Source organism: Oryzias latipes, chromosome 1, assembly GCF_053564925.1.
Source record: "Oryzias latipes strain Hd-rR chromosome 1, Olatipes_Hd-rR_3.1".
Taxonomy (NCBI): Eukaryota; Metazoa; Chordata; class Actinopteri; order Beloniformes; family Adrianichthyidae; genus Oryzias; species Oryzias latipes.
The window spans coordinates 13,648,386-13,671,942 of NC_136237.1; the positions used below are offsets into that span (position 1 = coordinate 13,648,386).

The window sequence follows — 23,557 nt, forward strand, 5'->3', positions numbered from 1 at the left end:
TGGGTGATATTTCCTAGATATTCCTAAGGCTGAATCAGGTCGCTACAGTTGTTTTAGATTGACTTTTGAGCACGGGAGATGAAACTTGTCATAGCAGCCTTTTTTTTCAGAGGGATTTATTTGGCTGTGTAGGTGGTGGTGGTTGTCTTGGCGATGGTGGACGGGAGGATTGATCCACATATCTCATTACTTTTTTCTTACACCGGTGGAGGAATCAGAGAGAGGGATGGAGAAGGGGAATAAAAAAGCCCTCTGGGACATTAAGTGAAAGAGAGAAGAGCACCAGCTTTATTAAAACTACCATATTGAAGATTGAAAGTTAGACTAATGTCACTGAGAGCAAGAGAGAGAGCTGAGATGTAAACTAGATTAACTTGAGTCATGCAGCATAATGTTTTACTAAAATGCAGATGCAGCTTCTGTGTTTCTTGTTGGGAATGCATGTGTTGTGATTAACAGTGTCATGCAGGTTTATTAGTTCAAAGAAACAGTTTTTGCCATTTTTCATACTTTTATTTTTGAGAATAAGGCTGTAATTTGCCACATAAACTTTAGTTTTAACTCTCTAAATTATAGATATTGGTTCACTTTAGGATTACATCCACTATTACATCCAAACTTCGCTCCTTTCTGGTGCTTTTGTTTAACAGCAGCTGCACTATTGCTGCCTTCTTGTCATTCATTCCTTTTCTTCTGTTTGGAGGATTTATCATGTTAAATCACCTCCATGTCTTAAATACCCACTCCGATGAAACTTGTGTTTTTGGTGTTTTTTTTACATGTTCTTATGACATTTTTCTTTTGACGGAGAACATGTATAAACAAAATTAAGATTAAAGTTACATTTCTGAGTATTTCTTATTCAAATCATTGTGAATCATGAGCAGATAAAAAAATGCAGTTTAAAAAAGATTGAATTAGTGGTCTAGAAAATAAGATGGGCAGGCCACAGTCTCCCTGCTCCGCTCCATTCAGATGCATCCACTTGCAGACAAAAAGATCTATGTACGTTTTTGTTTTCCTTGTCTAAGGTGGAAATTTGCTCAAAAATGTACGACTAGAAAGCTCCAATATTGCTCGCCATTTTTGTTGCACTGGCAATGTTAGCTTTGTGCTGTAAGCTAGCAGGAGAGTGTTTAAACCAAGAGTTTTCAGCAATGGGGAGGGGAAGGGGGTCGAGGTTCGCCAACTGTCCTACCCATAATTTAGAGGTGAATTTCTAATGAACAACTATCGCTCTGCAGAAATAATACACTGCCTGTTTTTGTCTTTCGAAAAACATCAAATGATGTAAAAACAGCCTTTATATTAAAAATGCAAGTCCACAATGTCTGTAGTAAATCAGTTTATTTATATATATTTACATTTTTTATTAATTTCTTTTGTTGTTTTGTAGAAGGATAACCTTAATAGATGTTTACGGTTGTTTCAACAATTTAAAAAACCTCTAGATCAGTCACATAAAATCAGAGTATGGTGTACTTGCAACACTGGTCATTGCATAACAATTTATAATCTGGTGCTTCCATTTACCCTAATTAAAATGTCACACAGGGTATGTGTGACACTTTATACATTATGAAAGGGACTGGTTAAAAAAATACATTCAGCTCTAACATTAATTAACATTAATTAATACCATATTAACATTAATACCACAAGCTCTTGTGGGAGAGTGGAGAAAGCCTCAAAAAGGAAAGATCTATTTACAAAAAAACAGCCTAAATGTAAAGAATGGAGTCAGGAATTCACATCTAAGAAAGAGTTCAACATTGTCTCCCTCTTCTGGCCCCTATATGAACAACTTTGAATATCTGTGTTTTTGAACCCAAAGTTTCTGTCATTACAAAGAATCAAAATGTTTGTTTAGCAAAACATCAGTCCCCATGATGTTACTATACATTATTATTCCCAATTTAAAATGGAAAAAAGTCATGGATTATCATAGATTACTTTTAGAGTATCCAGATTTCAATCTTAATTTAACCTTTTTTTCCAAATGTTTTTGAATCTTACTTTTTAGTGTAGGTGCAGTTATATCTGTTGGTACAAATGTACTATTTTGAAAATAAATTATTCAACAATAATCCTAACATTCTGAAAAAGAAAATTCTACAGGTTTGTAGTAGGTCTTGGTTTGAAGGTTCACGTCTTGAGAATAGATTTGATTTGATTTATTGGTTTATTTCAAGCATAATAAATAATAAAAAAAAAAAATTCTAAACACAGATCTACCAAACTGTTATTATTCATAATCGTAAATGAATAGACGTGCAGTAATGTAGGCTGTACTACACACATGTCACTTTAGATTATTGGCTTGAAAGGGATTAAGAAAAAGTAAATTTATATAATCCCAGAAAACATGGATAGAACTCATGCAGTCCTGAACCACCAGATGTCAGTAATTCATTACACATCTGCTCGTTTCTCAGGCTGACTGAATACTGTGATGGAAGAGACAAAACATACAGAGTAAATGTGTGTGATCAGGATTTATTTTCTGCTAAAATGTTAGCTACCTAGCTATGTTTGATAAGGGGATCAGGGGGGTATTCCAGGAAGCATGTTTAAACTAGCCTGACTTTAAGCCTGAACTCTGGCTGATATCCGCCTGAACTTGCTTACTCTGGGTATGTCGGTTCCAAAAGACCGGATATGAGTTGGCGTAATCTCGCTCGACTTGGTAACCCTGGGTTAATGCACGTGCACGGCATGTACATAAAGACATTCTCAATGGATCGCCGATTTCCGGAGTCACCATGGAAACGCGTGGTGAAAAAAAGAGAGCGCTATACTTCAGTGAGACAGAGTCTGAGATTAATGACGGCGTATGAAGATTATACGTCCAGCAAAAAAGTAATACGGCCGCATCCGCAAAAGAAAGAGTTTCTGCTTGTAGTAGAAGAACAGACAAAGTAAACGCACGAGTTTCTGATCTTATTTCCTTTTTCCTTGTGAGGCATATATATATATATATATATATATATATATATATATATATATATATATATATATATATATATATATATATATATATATATATATAAAACTTATCCAATTTTTTCATCCTTAAATAAATTATTTCTATTGGTAACAAGTAATTGAGTTAAATTTATTCAACCTAATTTATTACGTCTATAAAACTCAATAATTTTTTATACAACTCAAATTTACATATTTATTTAACTAAATGTCGTATTACTCCAATTCAATTAATATTTTTCCATCTTAATAAATTATAATTTTTGAACTCTCATATGTCTAAGTTTGAGCCGGCAGATATGCTCATTTTTATAACAATAAAAAGAACGAAATAATGTGCACATTGCATATAGATTCTTTTAGGTATTTTCCAACATTGTTATTACAGTAGTTGCCTGTAGGGGGGCTATATAAACTCATCATCCTCTCCCTCCCTCTCCCTCATGGTGCATAGACTAAAGCAAAGTAGGACAAAATAACTCTGCAAAACACAGTAAAACAAAGTAAAACAGCTAAACAACTAAACACATTTGGTCAAAAACCCACACTTAAACCCAAATCCGTCCAGACAGGCAAAGGGAATGGTATCCCACAATCCCTTGCGGTGCCGATCTAACAGCAGCACCAAAGTTACACCTACTGAATTGAATCAATTTGAATGAAAGTAAAATAACTGTCTGAAAACTAAGTGTTATTTTCAAACTGACTAAACAAAAAAATTATTTATCTTAATTGAAGCAAATAATTAAGTTAGTTCAACAATGTAAAAAGTTTATCTTTCAAACATCCCTATGTGGTCTTATCACCCTCTCATGGTGGAAAAAGTATTATTTGAGCTTCTTCATCCACTAAATCATCTTCAAATGGACACGCCATGCTGTTTCACCTCTCTCAAAACAAACTAATCTTCAACTAAACCTGCTTCAGACCAGGTTATGTTCAGAGCATGAGTTGCTATAGCAACTTGACATACCCTGAAACATACCTCTATTTCTGGAACCGAAAGCTGAGGCTATCAACTTCCTTAGCCTCAAACTTACCGTGGGAGCTAGCATAACCTGCTTTCTGGAATACCCCCCTGGTGTCATGGTAGAAACACAAACAACTTAAACAAACAAGTTACTACAGACCAAAAAAAAAAAAACTGAACAGGAGTAAAAAAACCTAGCTCCTGTCTACCCTATTGATGGGTTGAGTCTATCATTTGCTTCTGTCTGCTCACCAATGAGAATCTGTAATTGCTGAAGAGGAAAAATCAAAGCTGTGTAAATAACTATTCTTTTGTGTGTGCAGACGTTTATTTTCACGGACACGGAGGATGATGATTTGAGATCTAAAGGTAAGCAAAAAAATAATTCTGTTCAGTTCTTAATAGATCCACTTTTTAGAATGGTTGGGTACAGGTCAGCTCCCTGTGCAGGTGCATGTGACTTAGTCATTTAGTGGTGTTCAAAATTAAGGTCTGATTTGTCTAAAGCAAGCCTTTGTTTTCACACACTTTCAATGTTTAATATAAAATAAACAGAGATTCATAAAAACTCATGTATTTAGAAACACAACAAAGGCTTTAGAACTCTAAAAAGGATTATTCATATTCTTTTTTTGGACCATTTACATTAGAGTCAACAGGACTAGCTTTCTATAGTGGTTAATTGGTGAACTGCACCCATAGTAAATCACAGCCAAAGAGTCACTTCTTGGTTTCATCATAACAAAGGCTGCCTCACAGGAGGTCCCATCCATCTAGGAAAACACAGTCTGGTAAACGAACACACTTCCTAACACAGATAACGCTCTCAAAAAACAACCATACTTATTTATTAGTGCTTCCAATAATACAGCGGCACATTTTCCATTGTAATGCTTGAGATAAGCTTCTCACTTCCTGTCTGTTTCATGAGCTGATGTGACAGCTAAGTTTAAAAACAAACTGCAAGCCAGACCTTATTACCATGCATCAGTGACTGACTCTGTGCATATGTGAGCAGTGCAGTCAGGCTCTGTGAGCTCGTGGAGAGTTTAGGAGAGGAGTGCGAAAGATTGATGCTTGCAGTTTTGGAATTCAGCCGCCACGTTTGAGTTATGTCTGAGCCTCCACATACATATTCTCCGCCCTGCTCTCTACGCCCGATTTCTTTCCCAAACAGCAATCTCTAGTAGCATTAATCTTCCCCTCCACTTTTCTATTTCGATTGTTCACTTTCTCCCTTTTCCATTCAGTCTCTCTCAAACTATCAGTCCTTCATCTTTCTATTCCTTTGTGGAGCTCTTTTGGAACCAATCAACAAGAAAATGTTATTGATTAGCATACTGTACAAAAGTTCATCATTATGTGCAGCTGCAGTCCTGTGCAATACATTTGAATTGAAAAGCACTCAACAGACATTGCTCTTCATTTTCCCTTTCTTCATCTAGGTTATAACATGGTGGTAACTGGCTGCCACTCAGATCACAGTCAGCAAGCGCTGTCATGCAAGATGTCTGCAGAATACGACGGTTTTATGGCCTCAGACAAAAGGTGAAACTCAGTATGATCTATCACTTTTTCTGCAGGCGATTTTGTTTAAGGAAATCTGCATGCTACAGAAAATTAAGTACCAGAAACTCAAGGTGTAAATAGACTGAAAAGCCGTCTGGTCCAGACGGAGTCCGCTTAACTTGTACCGGATTGAGTCCTGAACTTTGTGTTTGGTTTGTATTCAGACTGCTGTCAAGCTGACTTTCCTGTTCTGGACCAATGCTTGTAGACAAAACCATGTGACAAAAAATGTCTTCACTCATTGGTCAGGAATTATGAGGGTGTGGCAAAGTGACTAGAGACAGAAATTATGGAAGTCCTAAACTTTGCAGTCCTTGTCGGAATAGTTCACTCAAACTTTATATTTTGCCCAACAATTTGAACACCTGTATCAATGTTAGGCTCAACACATTTTACTTGCTACTTTGGTCCAGCTGAGGCTTGCTGCAGGGCGGTTACTGCCAAGAAGACAGATAAGACAGAACACTGATAAGAATTTATGATAAATAGATTGTCGGGAAAAAAGTGAGAAGCAATGTGTATCACGTTAAAAGTTGTTTTAATGTTTTGTTTAAAAAAAAAAAAAAAAAAAGTTGTTTTAATGAGCTTGCATTCATCTGACCAAATTTAACTGAGTTTCTGTGTCTTATCGTTGTAGTGTTATGGAATTAATTTTAAGAGAATTTTATTAAAGAAAAAACAATGTAGATTACAGGATTGTGTCACAGTAGTGCCAGGTGGAATATGCTTAACAACACACTGAAAAGCATGTAATAAGCATTTTTAGCTGTGTTAAAGGGCATATGCAATGCAGAATCACTTTTTTGAGCTTTTAAGTGTATTATAATGTTTATTCCTCACAAAAAGGAACCCCAAAGCAGTATTTTGATCTGTTCACGCATTTCTGAGTATTCCTCAAAAAACCTGCTCTCTGAGCACTAGCCCCTCTCAATCCACAAAAACGAGCGGCTTCTCACATCGTGACATAGACCAGTGAAAACAGCCCTTTCGAGGAAGAGTCTGTGCTGCCAGCCCCGCCCCTAGGCTAGCACAAACACCCACTTTCCCCATTGAGCTAGCAGTGTTTGGCAAAAATGCTTTTCTTATATATATTCATATCCATCTTTGCAAAAGTTCAGATGTAGTTTGTTTTCGTGGGCGAGATGAAGACACGCTGCAAACTATAGCAGTTGATGTCTTAGTAGTTATTTATTTTGACAGCAGAGGGCGCTCTGCCGCAGTGCTACCTAAAACGTTTTTAATTATTTTTCTTTAATTTGTAGATTTAAATATTTGTATTTTCTACATTTTATATCACACCTATGAAGCTTTAGGAGCAGTAAGATTTAATTTTGAAGAGTTTTTAATGTTTAGTTTACCTGAGTTCAGTTACAGGTTGTAATAGGCACTTCCTGTTTCCTATAAGAGCAGCACATGCAAAGTCAGCACGACAGACGGCAATAAGAGAACAATTAAGAAGAATTTTTGTGTTTTAGTTCACCGGTTGGTTCATTAGCAGGCCAAAGTGGTATGTATGTGTATTATTTTTTGCATTATTGGTATGAAGATGTGCAATTCATATGTTATAGTTAATTATTACTTTTGTTTGCTAGTTCTACGGATGTTGATGCGGTGTAAAGTTTAAAGAAAGGAACACCACATTAAACAGCAGTACAAGGAACTCGAACGCCTCTCGTCTGTGTGAAAAAATGACCAAGCCGGCACAGTAGAACACTTTACTGCCCCGGAGAAGGCAAAGCACTGTCGGGACTGAAGCAAGCTGCAAGCAAGAAGCTGCAAATACAAGGGAAGGATCACATGCTCAAACGAAGCACTGCAAAATCTAAGGTAAAGTGATCAAGTGAGAGTTAGACAAACAAGAACCAAAGTGCATTTTTTGGAGCAGCACAAAACTAGACAGCTGCATGTGAAAGCTAAAGATAGAGAGCTGAGGCATCAAAAAGTGAATGCATATCAAGCTTAAGACAACTACAAGCTACAATTTACACTCAAAATGGCAGATGAGGAGAAGGATACAGAAGGGCGCACTAAGGAAGACGGTGCAGAATGTAAAACACAAGATGATGATAATGAGCAGTCAGATGGAGAAGAAACTCTGCAAACATCAGTATCAGCTGAAAGTAAACAAACAGCAGTTCGCAAAAGTCAGCGCAAACGCACACTAACTGAAAAGGGAAAATCTCTGCAAGAAGCTCACCTGACTGATTTAACAAAAGAATTTGAGTGTCTATACAAAAAGTGGAAGTATCACATAAACTGTTTCAGGAGATTTATGAGAGGTAAAGACATAGAAATAATCGCTGAAGCTGTGGACACAATAGACACGTTTCAGAAAGACATCTGCAATATCTATGATTCAATAAGACAAATTAGAAGTCCAGACATTGAAATAAGAAGAAAATGTGACATGTGCCATACGATCAGTCACACAGCCAAAGCTAAAGCACAGTGTTTACTCGAACAAGATGGCAATCCAGAAGATATTCCTTGGCCAGATTCTGAATCAGTGTTTCACAGTAGTTCAAGTAGTACTTCTTCAAGCATGTCTTACAAATCAAAGGTCATGTCTGATATGTCCAAGCGGTCATCTTCTGACACAGTACAAAGACAACTAGCAGCAGCTGAAGTAGCCGCCTCAGAAGAAGTCATCAAAATAATGAAAACCCAACATCAACGTGAAGAAGAAATCAGAGAACTAGAAGTTGAAGATGCAAAAAAACGAGCACAGTTTCTAACAGAAAGTGCAACAATAAAAAACAGGTTGGAGGAGAAAAGAAAAGAAGTGGAACTATTAAAAGAGATGCAAAAGCATAACGCAGCACAAGCAAGGTTAAGAGTTTACGCTGAAAGTATTAAAGATGAGGATGAAGAAAAGCCTCTTATGCACACACAAGTAAAAGAGGACAGTTCTCTCCTACTACCAAGTTTCCTTAATGTGCATTCACGACCTTTCATCCCATCTAAACCCATGATTCCTTCAAGCTGCCATGCTCCTCCTCAAGCATCTGTAACACAAATTGCAGCTTCTTCTTCTGAACAAGTGGCTTCCATCGAACTTGTAAAGACACTCGCTGAAGCTATCACGGCTAACAGAATTCCAATTCCTGAACCAGCAGTGTTTACAGGCGATCCGCTGCAGTATAATGATTGGAAGCTGTCCTTTCAAACATTAGTGGACCGTAAAAACCTGCCCATACATGAAAAGCTCTTTTTCTTAAGAAAGTATGTTGGAGGTTCAGCAAAAAAGGCTATTGAAGGTCACTTTTTAGTTGGAACAGACACAGCATATCTTGCAGCCTGGGACACACTTGAAGATCGATTTGGAAATCCCTTTGTAATAGGCAAGGCATATCGAGACAAGATTCAAATGTGGCCAAAAATAACTAAAGACAGCAAAGATCTACGTGAGTTTGCAGACTTTTTGAGCAGTGTCGAGTCCGCAATTCCGTACGTACAAGGCTTACAAGTGCTGAATGACTGTGTTGAAAACATGAGAATCGCAGCAAAATTACCAGATTGGCTGAGTGCACGTTGGAATAGAACAGTGACAAAATTCCTGGACGAACATAAAGTGTTCCCTGATTTCAGTTATTTTGTCAAGTTTCTGAACAAAGAAGCAAGAATCGCATGCAATCCTATAACCTCACTGCAAGCACTAAAGCCATCTGACATAGAACAACACCACTTCCTTAGAGACAAGCCAAAAAGAAGTCACGCTTTGAATACTAAAACTCTGAGTACAAGTACCAGTGAAAAGCCAAATAAGACGTGTCTTTTCTGTAAGAAACCAGGTCATTCACTCCACAAATGTCGGAAATTAATGGAAAACCCAGTCGAAGAGAGAATCAAGTTTGTGCAGTCTGAGAAGTTGTGTTTTGGCTGTCTCAAGTCAGGCCATAACTCCAAAAGCTGTTATTCCAGAAGCGTGTGTGATAAATGCCAAAAGCCACACCCAACATGTTTACACCAAGAAAGAGAGAAAAGAGACAAAGAACAAAATCCAAAGACAAATCAAGAAGCTCTAAAGACTAATCAAGTGAAAGAAAATGTGCCTAATCCACGGGAACAAGAAACCAAGCAAGAGTCTAAGGAAGTCACATCGAACAGAGTGGTGCAACAACAGTTACAAGGTTGCACTTCCTCAGTCATTCCAGTTTATATCTCTACCAAAGACAACCCACAAGAGGAGAAGTTGGTGTATGCATTGCTTGACACTCAAAGCGATACAACCTTCATTCTAAAGGACACAGCAGAGTCACTCAATACCACATCAGAGCCAGTCAAGCTCAAGATCTCCACAATAACATCTAAAACTAAGGTTGTGTCCAGTCACAAGCTGAATGACCTACAAGTACGAGGCATGAACTCAGAATTGAGAGTCAAGTTACCAACAACCTACACCAGAGACTATATTCCTGCCAACAGATCTCATATTCCCACAAACAAGACAGCAGAGAATTGGCCCCATCTAAAGCATTTGTCAAAGGACATGGCTCCCAAGCTTGATTGTGAAGTTGGCTTGCTCATAGGATATAATTGTCCTCAAGCGTTACTTCCCATAGAAGTAATCAGCGGGGAGAGAGACCAGCCTTTCGCACAAAAGTCTCTGCTTGGTTGGAGCATTATTGGTTACAGCTGTTCTGCAAGCGACTATGAAGATGAGATTGGAGTCAGTCATCGTGTTATTGTAAAACAAGTCTTACCAGTAATTGAGTCGTCTCCAGAAATTAAAACTCAAGTCCACTTTGTAAAGAGAAACAAAGTAAGGGAAATGATTGTTCCAGCTGAGATAATCAAAGCGTTGGAAAAGGACTTTGTTGAAAACATGGCTGAAGAAGAATCAATGTCACAAGAAGACATGATGTTTTTGTCTAAAGTAAAGGAAGGCATAAGGCAAAAGGCAGACGGTCATTTTGAAATGCCGTTACCCTTTAAAGAAGAAAGACCTGACCTACCCAACAACAAGGCTTGTGCAGAACACAGACTGAAGTGCTTAGAAAGACGTTTGAGAAAGGATCAACATTATTACAACGACTATGTGGCGTTTATGCAAGACATAATAGTCAGAGGAGATGCTGAGAAAGTTCCGGAAGATGAAATAAACAACCTACCAGCTTGGTATATCCCTCACCATGGCATCTATCATCCCCAGAAGCCGAATAAGATCAGAGTTGTTTTTGACGCATCAGCCAAGTACCAAAACACATCACTGAACGAGCAGCTCTTGACAGGACCAGATCTAACTAACACTTTAGTGGGAGTTTTGTGTCGTTTTAGGAAAGGACGGGTGGCCATCATGTGTGACGTCGAACGCATGTTCCACCAATTTCATGTTGCTCCACAAGACCAAGATTACTTTCGTTTCCTATGGTGGGAAAACGGCAACATGGAACATCCAGCATCTGTGTTTCGCATGAAAGTCCACTTGTTTGGTGCAGCCTCCTCACCTGGATGTGCAAACTTCGGGCTCAAGCATCTAGCCACACAGGGAGCAAGCAAGTTTAGTCAAGCTGTTGTGAAGTTCATACAACGTAACTTCTATGTAGATGATGGTTTGGCTGCTGTAGACTCAGAGCAAGAAGCGATTCACCTTGTGAAAGAAGCCAGAGAACTTTGTGACACAGGAAAGTTGCACCTGCACAAGTTCATCAGTAACAGCAAAGAAGTGATCGCCACAATCCCCAAAGAAGAACGTGCAGCAGGAGATACTGATCTGGACCTGGCTTTGGGAGAACCAAAGATGGAACGGGCCTTAGGAGTCCAGTGGTGCGTAACGTCTGACACATTTAGCTTCAAAGTTGATGTAAAGAACAATCCCTTCACTAGAAGAGGAGTGCTCTCCACAGTGGCATCTATATTTGATCCACTTGGATTTGTCGCCCCATTCATTCTGGTCGGCAAAAGAATTTTACAAAGGATGTGTCAAGAAAAGCTGGGTTGGGATGAGCCGCTCCCTCTAGACCTCAAACCACAATGGGAAGCCTGGCTCAAAGACCTCAAGAACTTGCCAACCATAAACATACCTCGATGCTACATCACCTCAACATTCAAACACGTTCAGCAGTGTGAGCTACACAGTTTTTCTGATGCCAGTGTATCCGGTTACGGCGTGTGCTCATACCTCAGGACTGTAACTAAGACAGGAGAAGTACAATGCAACTTCATAATGGGAAAGGCCAGAGTAGCTCCCACAAAGGTGACAACCATCCCAAGATTGGAGCTCACAGCTGCAGTAGTAGCTGTCAGAACTGCGAGTTTCCTAAAAAAGGAGTTGGACATTCAAGGTTTAAAAGAATACTACTGGACCGATTCCAAGGTTGTCCTTGGTTACATTAACAATGACGCCAGACGGTTCCATGTATTTGTTGCCAACAGAATACAGAGAATCAGGTCAACTACAGAACCAAGTCAATGGCGATATGTTGCCTCTGAACAAAACCCTGCTGATAGGGCATCTCGAGGAGAAATGACAAAACAATTAGCGGAGTCTAATTGGTTCACAGGACCAAGTTTTTTATGGCAAAAAGAACTGCCTCAAGAAGAAGTTGAAATGAAAGAGATCAACTCAGAAGATCCGGAATTCAAGGTAGCGCAAGTCTTCACAGTTGAAGCAAGAGAAGAAAAGTCAGTTGTTGACAGACTACAAAGAATTTCTGACTGGAAAAGAGTTGTGAAAGCAATAGCAAGATTGAAGCGACGAGCCAAATATGCAACAAACCACAAGGCAATGTCCAATGAAAGTAGCACGCTGGAAGAAAGGAAAGAAGCGGAGGAGTTCATAATACGCTCTGTGCAGAAGGAAGCATTTGATGAGGAAATCAAGTCTTTAAAGCAAAATAAAGAAGCGGAGGGTTCTCACTTCAAGCTTCATCAATTAAGCCCATTCCTCGACGAGCACAATGTCTTGAGGGTGGGAGGAAGACTCTCGCAAGCATCACTCCATCCACACGTCAAACACCCAGCCATACTTCCAAAGGGACATCATGTGTCACGTCTACTTATAAAGCACTTCCATGAAAAGATTCATCATCAGGGAAGGGGTATGACGGTCAATGAAATACGTGCTAATGGCATTTGGATCATTAGCTGCAGTAGTGAAGTTGCATCATTTATACGCAAGTGTGTCAAGTGCAGAAAATATCGACAAAACAGTCAGGAGCAGAAGATGTCCGACCTGCCATCAGAAAGAACGGAAGCTATGTCTCCATTCACATACAGCGGAATGGATTGCTTTGGACCATTCTATGTGAAGGAAGGAAGGAAGGAGATGAAGAGGTATGGACTTTTGTTTACATGCATGTGCTCCAGAGCTATTCATATTGAAGTTCTGGACGATCTCAGCACAGATTGTTTCCTCAATGCACTACGTTGTTTCATTTCGATAAGGGGCAATGTCAGTCAACTCCATTGTGATCAAGGAGCTAACTTCGTTGGTGCCAAGAATGAGTTCCTGAGCTTAACACAAGCTTCTAAAGAGAAGGCGAAAGAGTTGGGTATAAGTTTCATCTTTAACCCACCTGCTTCCAGCCACATGGGAGGTGTCTGGGAGAGGCAAATTCGGACAATAAGAAATGTTTTGAGTTCTATTCTTGATGAGTCTGCCTCAAGATTAGATACTTCATCACTGAGAACATTCTTGTATGAGACTATGTCTGTGGTGAATAGTCGACCACTAACTGTGGAGTTCCTCAACGATCCTGTTGGACCTGAGGCGCTGACCCCGAATCACATCTTGACGATGAAATCAACAGTAATCTCACCACCACCTGGAGAATTCGTTAAAGAGGATCTCTACTTGCAGAGAAGATGGAAAAGAGTGCAGTATTTGACAAATGTGTTCTGGACTAGATGGAGAAAGGAATATTTGTTAAATCTGCAACAGAGAAGTAAGTGGAACAAGACCAGGAGAAATGCAAAGGTGGACGACATCGTTTTGCTACAAGATGAGTGGCGAGCTTCCACTGGTTTCTTGGAACACAGAGTCATAGAAGTCATTCCAGGAGCCGACGGCAAGGTCAGAAAGGTTAAACTTCTTCTTGGTGACTCTACTGAAGATAAAGGAGGAACACGTACCAACAAGACTGTTCTGGAAAGACCAGTCCACAAGACTGTTCTCTTACTTGAAGCAGAGTAGTATTTGTTAATGCTTATTTATAGTATTAGCTTCTATTCAGAATCACATACTGTTAGTATTGTGATGGTGGGAGTATAGCAGTTGATGTCTTAGTAGTTATTTATTTTGACAGCAGAGGGCGCTCTGCCGCAGTGCTACCTAAAACGTTTTTAATTATTTTTCTTTAATTTGTAGATTTAAATATTTGTATTTTCTACATTTTATATCACACCTATGAAGCTTTAGGAGCAGTAAGATTTAATTTTGAAGAGTTTTTAATGTTTAGTTTACCTGAGTTCAGTTACAGGTTGTAATAGGCACTTCCTGTTTCCTATAAGAGCAGCACATGCAAAGTCAGCACGACAGACGGCAATAAGAGAACAATTAAGAAGAATTTTTGTGTTTTAGTTCACCGGTTGGTTCATTAGCAGGCCAAAGTGGTATGTATGTGTATTATTTTTTGCATTATTGGTATGAAGATGTGCAATTCATATGTTATAGTTAATTATTACTTTTGTTTGCTAGTTCTACGGATGTTGATGCGGTGTAAAGTTTAAAGAAAGGAACACCACATTAAACAGCAGTACAAGGAACTCGAACGCCTCTCGTCTGTGTGAAAAAATGACCAAGCCGGCACACAAACAGCTCTAGGTTGACATGAACTGAACGGCACCCACCTGGAGCGAAAACTGGTGCCACAGAGATTGAGTTATTTTACTTCTGGGTTGGAAAAGAACTCAATAAAACAAATAATATTTAATTAATAATTTACTCTTTCTTCTCTTTCTACTAATAGCATATATAAGGATATTGTTTCCTGTAAAAGGCTTTAGAATAGCATGGTATAGGCCCTTTAAAATAAACGTTCACTTAAGGAATTGGACCCTTTTTTCCTCTTTGATAACACGACAATCGTTGCTGTACATTTGTCCTGTTACATTTCTGCTATGTTTACATCACGTGACCAGAGGCTACGGTGGCCGTTTGGTCCAGTTGTTCCGCTTAAAAAACGTATCGTATTCAGACTTAGGAACCTCAGAATGGACCAAAACTCAGTCAAATTGGAAACGAACTGAGATCACCTCGAAAGATGGGTCACAGAGCGGTTCCTGGTCCCGGACCAGGGTCTGTATGTGTGTATTAAGACTAAAATTAAGATGGATTGTTCCGGATTATCGGGGGAGACTAACTCTTGAAGCGAACTAAATGGGTCTAGTCTGAATACACCCTCAGTTTGGGAATAAATACATTTTAAAGTTTCTAAAACAAAAAAAAGCTAAAATAGTAATAATTTTAGGTCTTTAAAAGTCCAAAAAGGAGACTTTCACCTGGATGAGAAAGAAAACCTTTCCTCCTGTAACATATTTTCAAAACTAAGAAATACTTAAGTGTTGTCTTTATAAAGTCCCACTCCAGTCATTTTTTTTAATCTATTGTTAAAGTGTGCCCAGTGATCTTTTAATTATGATTATGATTATTTTAGACAAAATCAAAAAGCCTGCTTTGTTTTCTTGGACATAGTTTCTGCAGAGCAGCAGTAGTTCATCAGACATTTGGCTCTGAGTTGTGAGCAGGACTGTTGATGGGGAGCAAGCCTCCGCTATTATCCTATCGTGACTTTGTTTACGCTCTCTTCCGCAAGTCTACAGCCCCTCAAAACCCCAACCTAACATTACCAGTGCAACAAAAATGGCGGGCAATATTTCAGCTATCAGCCATACAGTTTTGAGCCAGACGCCATCTTGAAAGAGGAAACAAAAGGCATGGTTGTCTGCAAGTGGATGCATCAGAGAGGAGCGGACCAGGGAGCGTGTGCTCCACCAGTTGTAGATTGTTCATAGCAACTAAAAGCTTTTTTTAGACTGCATTTTTTATCTGCTCCTAATTCACAACAATTTGAAAAAAAAATACTCAGAAATGCAATTTTAAGCTTAAGTTTCTTTATACATGTTCTCCATCATCAGAAAAATGCCACAAGAACACGTTAAAAACCCCAAGACAAAATTTGTCATTGGAGTGGGTGTTTAAATATTAAGGTGGAAAAAGGCTTTTTATTTGTCTAGGATCAAAAGTCATATAATATCATAAAAAATTTAACTTTTTTAACAGCATAGTAAAAGCAGAAAGACATTAAAACGATACATTTAAGTATCGCTGTATAGATCACAATGTAAGAGATAGCAATGTGACATATCACATGCTTCCTAATGCTTATCTTTGCCTGAAGGTAGAGTCTAGCTCAGAGACCCCTAAGATGGACCATTAATAATGTAAAGTATGCTTTACGGTTGAAGAAATTGGTATTTGTAGTGTAAAGGACATTCTTACTGAAGATAAAAGGGGTTGTTCCAAAAGAAGAAAAAACTTGACTGTCTGTCCAGCAGTCTCCTGTGGAATTTTCCAATTTTATTTTAACATTGATTTTTTTGCATGAACTTTTTGTTTTCTTCATTTGCAGCTAAAATAAAAGTTTTTTTAAAAGCAACAACCTTTCAGTTGGCAGTGACATGACCTCTCTGATTTTATTATTAGTAGCATGTCTATTGGTAAAATCACATGGGAAATGATACTTAGTGTGTCAGTCAGTTCTTTCTGAGAAAGTCCATTCTAAAGAGTCTGACTCACACTCCATTTAGCATCTAAGTTTAGAAAAAAGAATGGATCATTTATGTTTTTTGCTTTGCTTCACAGTCAAGTCAAACAGCAGAAATAGAAATAAGAAAAAGCAAAGTCTATCTCCCCTCAGCTATGGATTTTGCTGAGAAAATTGTGTTTGCAGTTGGTGTTTTTCTTTTTTGTCTTTGAAACATTTTTAAGTTTGTGGATGTGACAGTCCACAATTACTGTCTCATGGAAGATGCTGCATATATTGATGATAAAGATGATAAAGAAAACCTTAAAATTGTGTTGGTTCTGAAACTTCAAACATCATCTTTAAACTGGAGGCATTAATGTATACAAATACTTTCATTTCCTTGCTAATATGTTTTTTTCATGCTTAAACAAGTTTTGAAGGTTTTTGGAGCCAATGTTTAAATTGAACCAACAGCTTTGATATGAAAAATTCAATTTGTTTGGATTTTATTGCTTAACACAGAAGAGGCGAGGTGGTTTGAAGATCCAGGACTAACTGCAGCTGCATTTTTTTGAATCTCTCCCTTTCAGGTGGTTTTGTCATGTGGATGACGACAACTATGTGAACCCTGTGGCCCTCCTCTCTCTGCTCTCTGCCTTTCCTCAGGAGGGGGACATCTACGTGGGGAAGCCGAGCCTAGACAAGCCCATCACAGCTCAAGAGCTGCTGGAGAGAAACCAAACGGTACACAACACAGGGATAGCTAAAGTGATGAGATTTTTGGGGAAGAACTAGGGAAGAACTTCAGAATTTTCACAGCGTTTCAGTGTCAAATTATATTTAATACTAAAGATCATTTTGACACAAGAATAACAAACTTACTTTACTCACAATAAGTTAGCAATATAGTAAAAACTAAGTGGACATCTTATTCACAGTGTTTGTTTAACTTTTGAGATTTTCAGGATGGAAGTCAATTGTATTGGGATGATAGAACACAGCTGATTTTGTGTTTTGCACCTCTCTGTGTACACTGTGTCTTACTTGTACTGGGCCAAAACAAAAAAAACAAAAGAAATAAACAGAAAAACCTTTACAATGGGGCATCATTTTCAATATTTTGTGGGAATAAAAAGCTGATTTTGCCAGTTAGTCATTCCAAGATCATCATTCAAACAGCCATGAAAACTTGATGTCAACTGCAGGGCTGGGGCCGTGCGTGCGTGTGTGTGTGTGTGTAAGAGAGAGCACGTGCAGCGAGGTAGAGAATGAGGGGGGCAGTGTGGGGGCGCATTCATGTTGTGTGTTGTGGAGGAAGGAGAACAGTAATAAAAGAAGGCTTCCCCCAGAATAAATGCTATTGACTCTTTATTAATTCGCTCCGGAGAATCTGAGGGTCCGAACGGGGAAGTGAACCCCGGAGGAGGATCCGCCTTGTTTCCCCCGCGCTTCTGACCACGGTTGGAAAGGGAGAAAAAAAAAAGTCATCACGGGAAAGGTTCAACACCACGCTTGACCATGTAAGGATTCAGTGGTTCTTGGTCATGTTTTTGGTTTTCTATTTGTCAGTTACTCTACTTTAAGGTTCATGATCCACAGCTGTCTTCAGTTCAGTTAATTGCCCTCAGCCTATTTAAGTGTGTTAGTTTCTGTTCATCCTTGTCAGGTCATCTGCTCTGGGTCACCAGTTTGTTTCTCCCAGTTTTGTCATGTTTCAGTTTGTTAATTAAATGTTTTATTTTCTGTCACCAATCCTGGTCTCCTGCATTTTGGGTCCTCCACCACCAGTTCATGACAGACCATTTCAGTGGAAATTTTTTCAAAAACCGCCCGGTTACGATAAAAGCCCTAAGGTTTGACCTGAAAAGAGCTGTCACCCCAAATATTAATCCAATCGGTGACCTCGCTTCCCTTCCACTGACTGGTCTCAGCAGCATCGTCCGCCATGGTTGATGTTTATGTTCTCGTTCCCGCCCACTTCAACGCAGAATGATGATGTTTGTAGTGTATCAATGACGTATGGGTCGGATACATGTGGCCTGGCCGTTCAGACGTAGGTCGCATTTTAAAAGATCGGATACGCATCGGATTCAGGACCACATAACCAAGTGGCCTGGGTCGCATTTGAAAAGATCGGGTCTGTGTCGTTCAGACTGTCATGAAAAGATCAGATACAGGTCGCACAGGGGCAAAAAAATCTGAATTGGGTCATTTCAACCTGCAGTGTGAACGTAGCCTCAGACATGGTTTTACAAATGCTACACAGCTGCAGACCCATTTATCAGATTTAACGGGTACTATGGTTTCCAGACAAACCATTCACAACTGACTCCAGCACTTTGACTTGAATGCAAGACAGCTGTTGCAGGTGACTCCACTGACACCAAGACACAGCTGTGAACGTTTGTAGTAGCACAAAGCCATGTCACCTGTACAGTGCAGTAATGGTCTCAATGATGGTTGTCAGAGTTGCTGGTGAGGGCGAGGTGAGCATTACGCTGAGGTCAACATGGTCCACAGGGTTCGCTTTGGTGGAGGAGGTGCAACAGTCTGGACAGACATCACCAGTCAGCGCAACACCAATTTGGCTAGTGTACATGGTCCAGTCACTGCATGTTTTTATCTCAGAGACATCATAAAAGCATCAACATTCCCCACTTCCACCAGCACACCCTCAACTTTTTGTTCTTGAATGATAACACTCCATCCAATCGTGCCAAAATAGTCACAACTCAACTTCAGAAAGTGGAAGTGCCTCATATGGTTTGACCAGCAATGTCCCCTAACCTGAACCTAACAGGGCACGTCTGGGACCGGATGAATGAAGCACTTGTGAAAGAGTGGAACACATTCCTTCAGAACAACAACATGAGGCTAGTGAGGAGCATGAGTCATCGCTGTCAAGATGTTACTGTGACAAATAATGGAAATACCCGCTACTGACATGGTCAATTTTTATTATTTGGGCCTTCCTTTATTAATGTCTTAATTTTTGGGATAATGAATATCAAACTAATGAACATTATGCTTCTTCTCATTCATTATTAGTGATATAATAGAGAACTTTTATGTAATCCGTTAAAACAAAAAGAACTCATGTAAATAACAATATGTTATTGTGAGTAGTGAAAGTGAAACCTTTACCTTACATTTGTTTGACCAGATGAAGAATGAATATTTGCCTAATTCTTTTTGCTTTTGTCTCTTACTACAAACGTTTGTAAAAAAAATAAACACATTCTGTGTGTTTAACTTATGATGACCAGTAACAAAGATGATCCAAACTATTTTTAAAATTCTCTCCTTTTTCCTTTGACTTTACTTTGAAAAAAATGTCTCTCAAGGATGCCCAGAAAAGAGCTGATTTCTTTATGTCAGAATATAACATATAAAAATTTTTTATGTCAGAATATAACTGAGCTAGAGCTAGAAGTCCCATAATTTACTTGAATTTCATTTCAGTGTAAATTTATTATTGATTCAATTAAGCCCACATGTATGAATGAAGTAAATTGAGGAGCATCATTTAGGATAGCATTGTTAAAGTACTTACACGTGGTGGTTTAATTGCAGCAGTGTGAGTGTGATACACACAGAGCTGTTCACATGTGTAACCGATGTGTGTTGCTGTGTTTTCAGAATTAATGCTTTTGAGTCAAAGTGCAGCATGATTCCTGTAAGCTTTTTGCACTTTTCAATCTCAGTCGTTCATTTCTCAAAATGACTCCCTCAATCTGCCCTGCGTCACATTCTGTGCTCTGATTGCATCCATTTATCCTTCAAAATAGATCTTTATTAGTCTTTTCTTCATGTTTCCCTTTTGCTCTCTTTTCCCATTCCCTCTTTCCTTCTTTTCCAATTTCCAGGAGAAGAAAAAACATGAATGTCAAGCTTCTCTCCGTCTCCTCTTTTCTCTTTTTTGTTCACATACTGCTGCCCATCTTTTTCGATTTCCTGTCACTGTTGTGAGGCAGCGAAGAGAAAGAGGGGAGGAAAAGCAACAAGAACGGAAAGGCTTAGAAAGAAAAGGGGGGGGATTGCATAAAGAAATCCTCCCAATGAAGAAAAAAGAATTGTGCAAAGAAAAAGACTAAAAAGTGAATAATAGAGTAAGTAAAACAGAAAAATAGATCTAACAACGGCAACATTTGTCATAAGTCAGTGTAGTCAGACATGAGGCAAAGCGATCCAGAGCCTCACCCGGAGTTTCCACTCCATAAGTGATCGCCCAACACTCAAATTCGTCGATTTTAACCCCAGAAACTGTGGAAAACTTGTCACATCAACTGAAAATGTATCTTTAACATGGGTCAGTGTAAAATAATATTTACTTAATGTGCGTTTTTCTATTTTATCACAATGACAGTTGAGGCCGAGCCTCACTTGCCTCATCTGCACTGGTGGAAAGCCAAGGAGAGCATAGACACCGAACATGTTGGCATTGAAGGCTGGAGGAGAGTTAGCAAGAAAAAAGACAAAAAGAAAATAAAAGCCCTTCAAAGAGGCATAACAGGATATGTCTCTTTTAATTCACAGAAGTGCAAACCATTTGAAAAGGGATCACAGAGGAGAAATTTGTGGCAGAAAAGCAGCTTTGCATCGTTATCCAACACTCTTATGTTAGTAATATGTTGCATAACGGAGGAAAAAAACATATTACTAAGAAACATTTCTAGCTCTTACAGATCTGTAACATCTTCATTTAGAGGCTTTTCTGTCCTCTGCTTGTTACCAGTATTAATCACACCCAGGCAAGCAGCTTGGTGTGGACAAATCAACTGTGGAACCAATTATTAGGAAATGGAAGACATACAAGGCCACTGATAATAACATTGTTTGGCACCACTCAAAATCTCACCCCATGGGGTCAAAATGATTACAAGAATGGTGAGAAAATTTTTTGGAGTCGCACTGGGGTCCAAGTGAATGATCTGCGGACCAAAGTAATAAAGGCTACCATCAGTAACACACTACAACACCAGGAACTCAAATCCTGCAATGCCATATGTGTTCCCCTGCTTAAGCCAGTATATGTGCAGGCCTATCCGAAATTTGCTAGAGACCATTTCCAGAGGAGGATTGCAAGGATTTCAGATGAAATCAAAATAAGACATTCTGGTAAAAATTCAGCTTGTCGTGTTTGAAAAAGAAAGAATGCTGAGATGCATCCAAAGAACATTGTAACTGCTTTAAAGCATGGGGGTGGAAACATCATGCCTTAGGGCTATTTTTCTGTAAAGGGACTAGGACGTCTGATCTGTGTAAATAAAAGAATAAATGGGCCAGTGGATTGTGAGATTTAAAAAAAAAAACTCCATCAGCAAGGGAACTGAAGATGAAATATGATCCCAAACACATCACCAGTGAAATGAAGGAATGCCTTCATAAGAAGCCCAGTGACAGCCCTAAAACATTACTGCTCCAGAGGAAATCTGTATGGAGGAATGGCCCAAAGACCAATTACAGTGTGTTCAAATCTTGTGAAGACTCACAGAAAACGTTTGACCTCTGTCATTGATGAAAATTACAGGCCCTTTTCATCATGTTAGTTAGGAGAACTATCTCAATTTGTGGCAGGCTGAATATTTTTGTGCCCCATTGTATTTTACCCTTTTACGCTGCATCTCAGGAGCTCTTGTCACTATTTTTATGTGTGTATCTGCTTGGATTTTGATCATCTTTTGATCTATTCTTAAAGCATTTCCGGTGGTCTTTTAATTATGATTATGCCCTTTTTATTTTTTAGCCAAAATCAGAAAACCTGTGATGTTTTCTAAGGCATGGTTTCTGCAGAGTGGTAATAGTTCATTAGAAACTATCTATCGGTTTACACTCGTCATCTATCTGTTTACACTAACTTCCACTAGTTTACAACCCCTCACAACTGCGACTAAACATTAGTTGTGCAACAAAAATGGTGAGCAGTCTTGGAGCTATTTAACGGTAAACTTTTGAGCCAGCTCAGACGAGGAAAACAAAGACATACATGGATATGGTTGTCTGCAAGTGGATGCTTCAGAATGGAACAGAACAGGGAGCTTGTGGCCAGCCGATTGTGGCACCTACATCACAGCTTCAAGCTATTTCTTAAATTTCTCTTTTTTTTCTTTTAAAACATATTTAATCCTTTCTAAAGGGGCACCTGAAAATATTTGTTGGAACTATTAGGGTAGGGGTAGGGAACCTTTTTGACCAAGAGAGCCATAAACGCCACATATTTTGAAATGTAATTTCGAAAGAGCCATACAATAATGTAGTGTCCCTTTCCCACACTTAACCTCTTTCAGGGTTCTTTATTCTGGTTACTGTAGACCGCAACAAACGCCGGACAATTAATACAGCAACTCCTGAATCTCTCCCGCCGAGACGAGACGAGAGCGCGTCTCCCAAGTTTATATTCCCTGCTCCCGCTGCAGCCCTCCCATTTCCCTTATTTGGCCCATAGCTAAACCCCATTGGTCCAAATTACCTAACAACAGGCTGAGCGACAGAACTGAGGGCCAATCAGATCTCTGCTTGATGCGTTCCATGAACTCCAGAATTTATAACGCGACCCAACAGCCACCCAGTCCAAGTCAGTAAGCAACGATATGTTTAAAACTAAATATACAAATGAATGTGTGCATTTGATGTAATTTCAACATTTTTAAAGTACAATAAGTCTGTGGATTCTTTTTAATAACATTGTTATGTTGTTGCTGATAAATGATGAGTATTTCTCGTGATAGTTTTGCTGATGGTCTAGTCTGGTTGATACGTGGTGAGTTTCTGCTTCATGCTAACGTTGAGACTTTAAACGTGATCTTAGGTTGGTCTGAATGTTCTGTAGATGTGAGAAAGACTGCTCACATGCAGACCTGGAGCCAAACACACACACACGCTGCAGTGACTGAGTGATGGGCAGCGGGTTTTACGTTTTTTTATAATCCCTGCGCGATTCACCTGCTGCCTGTCCCCACAACCCCTCATCCCCACCCTTTGCTTTCTTCCTCACACATCCCGTCTCCGCAACTGTGCGCTTTTTCTCAGAGACGGGAGTTTGGAGTGATATTTTTGCCACCATGATGTTGCACACAAAACTTTCTAAGTTGAACACAAAACTTTCTAAGCTTTTTGCTCAAAAATTTTTTTTTGCTCAATTTTTTTTTTTGCTTTGAAAATCGTTTTTTTGCGTTTGCAAAACACATTTTTTTTACGTGCGTTGTGTAAAATCTCGCTTTTGTCTTATCTTTGATTTTGCTGACTACTTTGAGCGCGACTTAGCGTGATATGACTGCCACTGGCATCGCCAAAAAGAAATTTGCATGCGTTGTGTGTCATCTCACTTTTTTCCTATCTTTGCTAA

General features: G+C 39.1%; 1 protein-coding gene and 1 long non-coding RNA gene across 3 annotated transcripts in view; both read left to right on the plus strand.

Moving 5' to 3' along the window:
* The window catches only part of mfng (MFNG O-fucosylpeptide 3-beta-N-acetylglucosaminyltransferase), a 41,028-nt gene that overhangs the window by 6,445 nt on the left and 11,026 nt on the right, over positions 1 to 23,557 (plus strand). For both annotated transcript variants that reach the window (XM_023959192.2, XM_023959197.2), the window contains exons 2-4: positions 4,279 to 4,324; positions 5,401 to 5,503; positions 16,803 to 16,956. In XM_023959192.2, coding sequence (XP_023814960.1) covers positions 4,279 to 4,324; positions 5,401 to 5,503; positions 16,803 to 16,956 — 303 coding nt within the window. The remainder of the gene's footprint in view (positions 1 to 4,278; positions 4,325 to 5,400; positions 5,504 to 16,802; positions 16,957 to 23,557) is intronic.
* LOC111948011 (uncharacterized) lies at positions 7,358 to 14,236 on the plus strand. The gene is made up of 2 exons (XR_013657359.1): positions 7,358 to 14,077; positions 14,163 to 14,236. It is a non-coding gene; the product is annotated as an uncharacterized LOC111948011 (long non-coding RNA).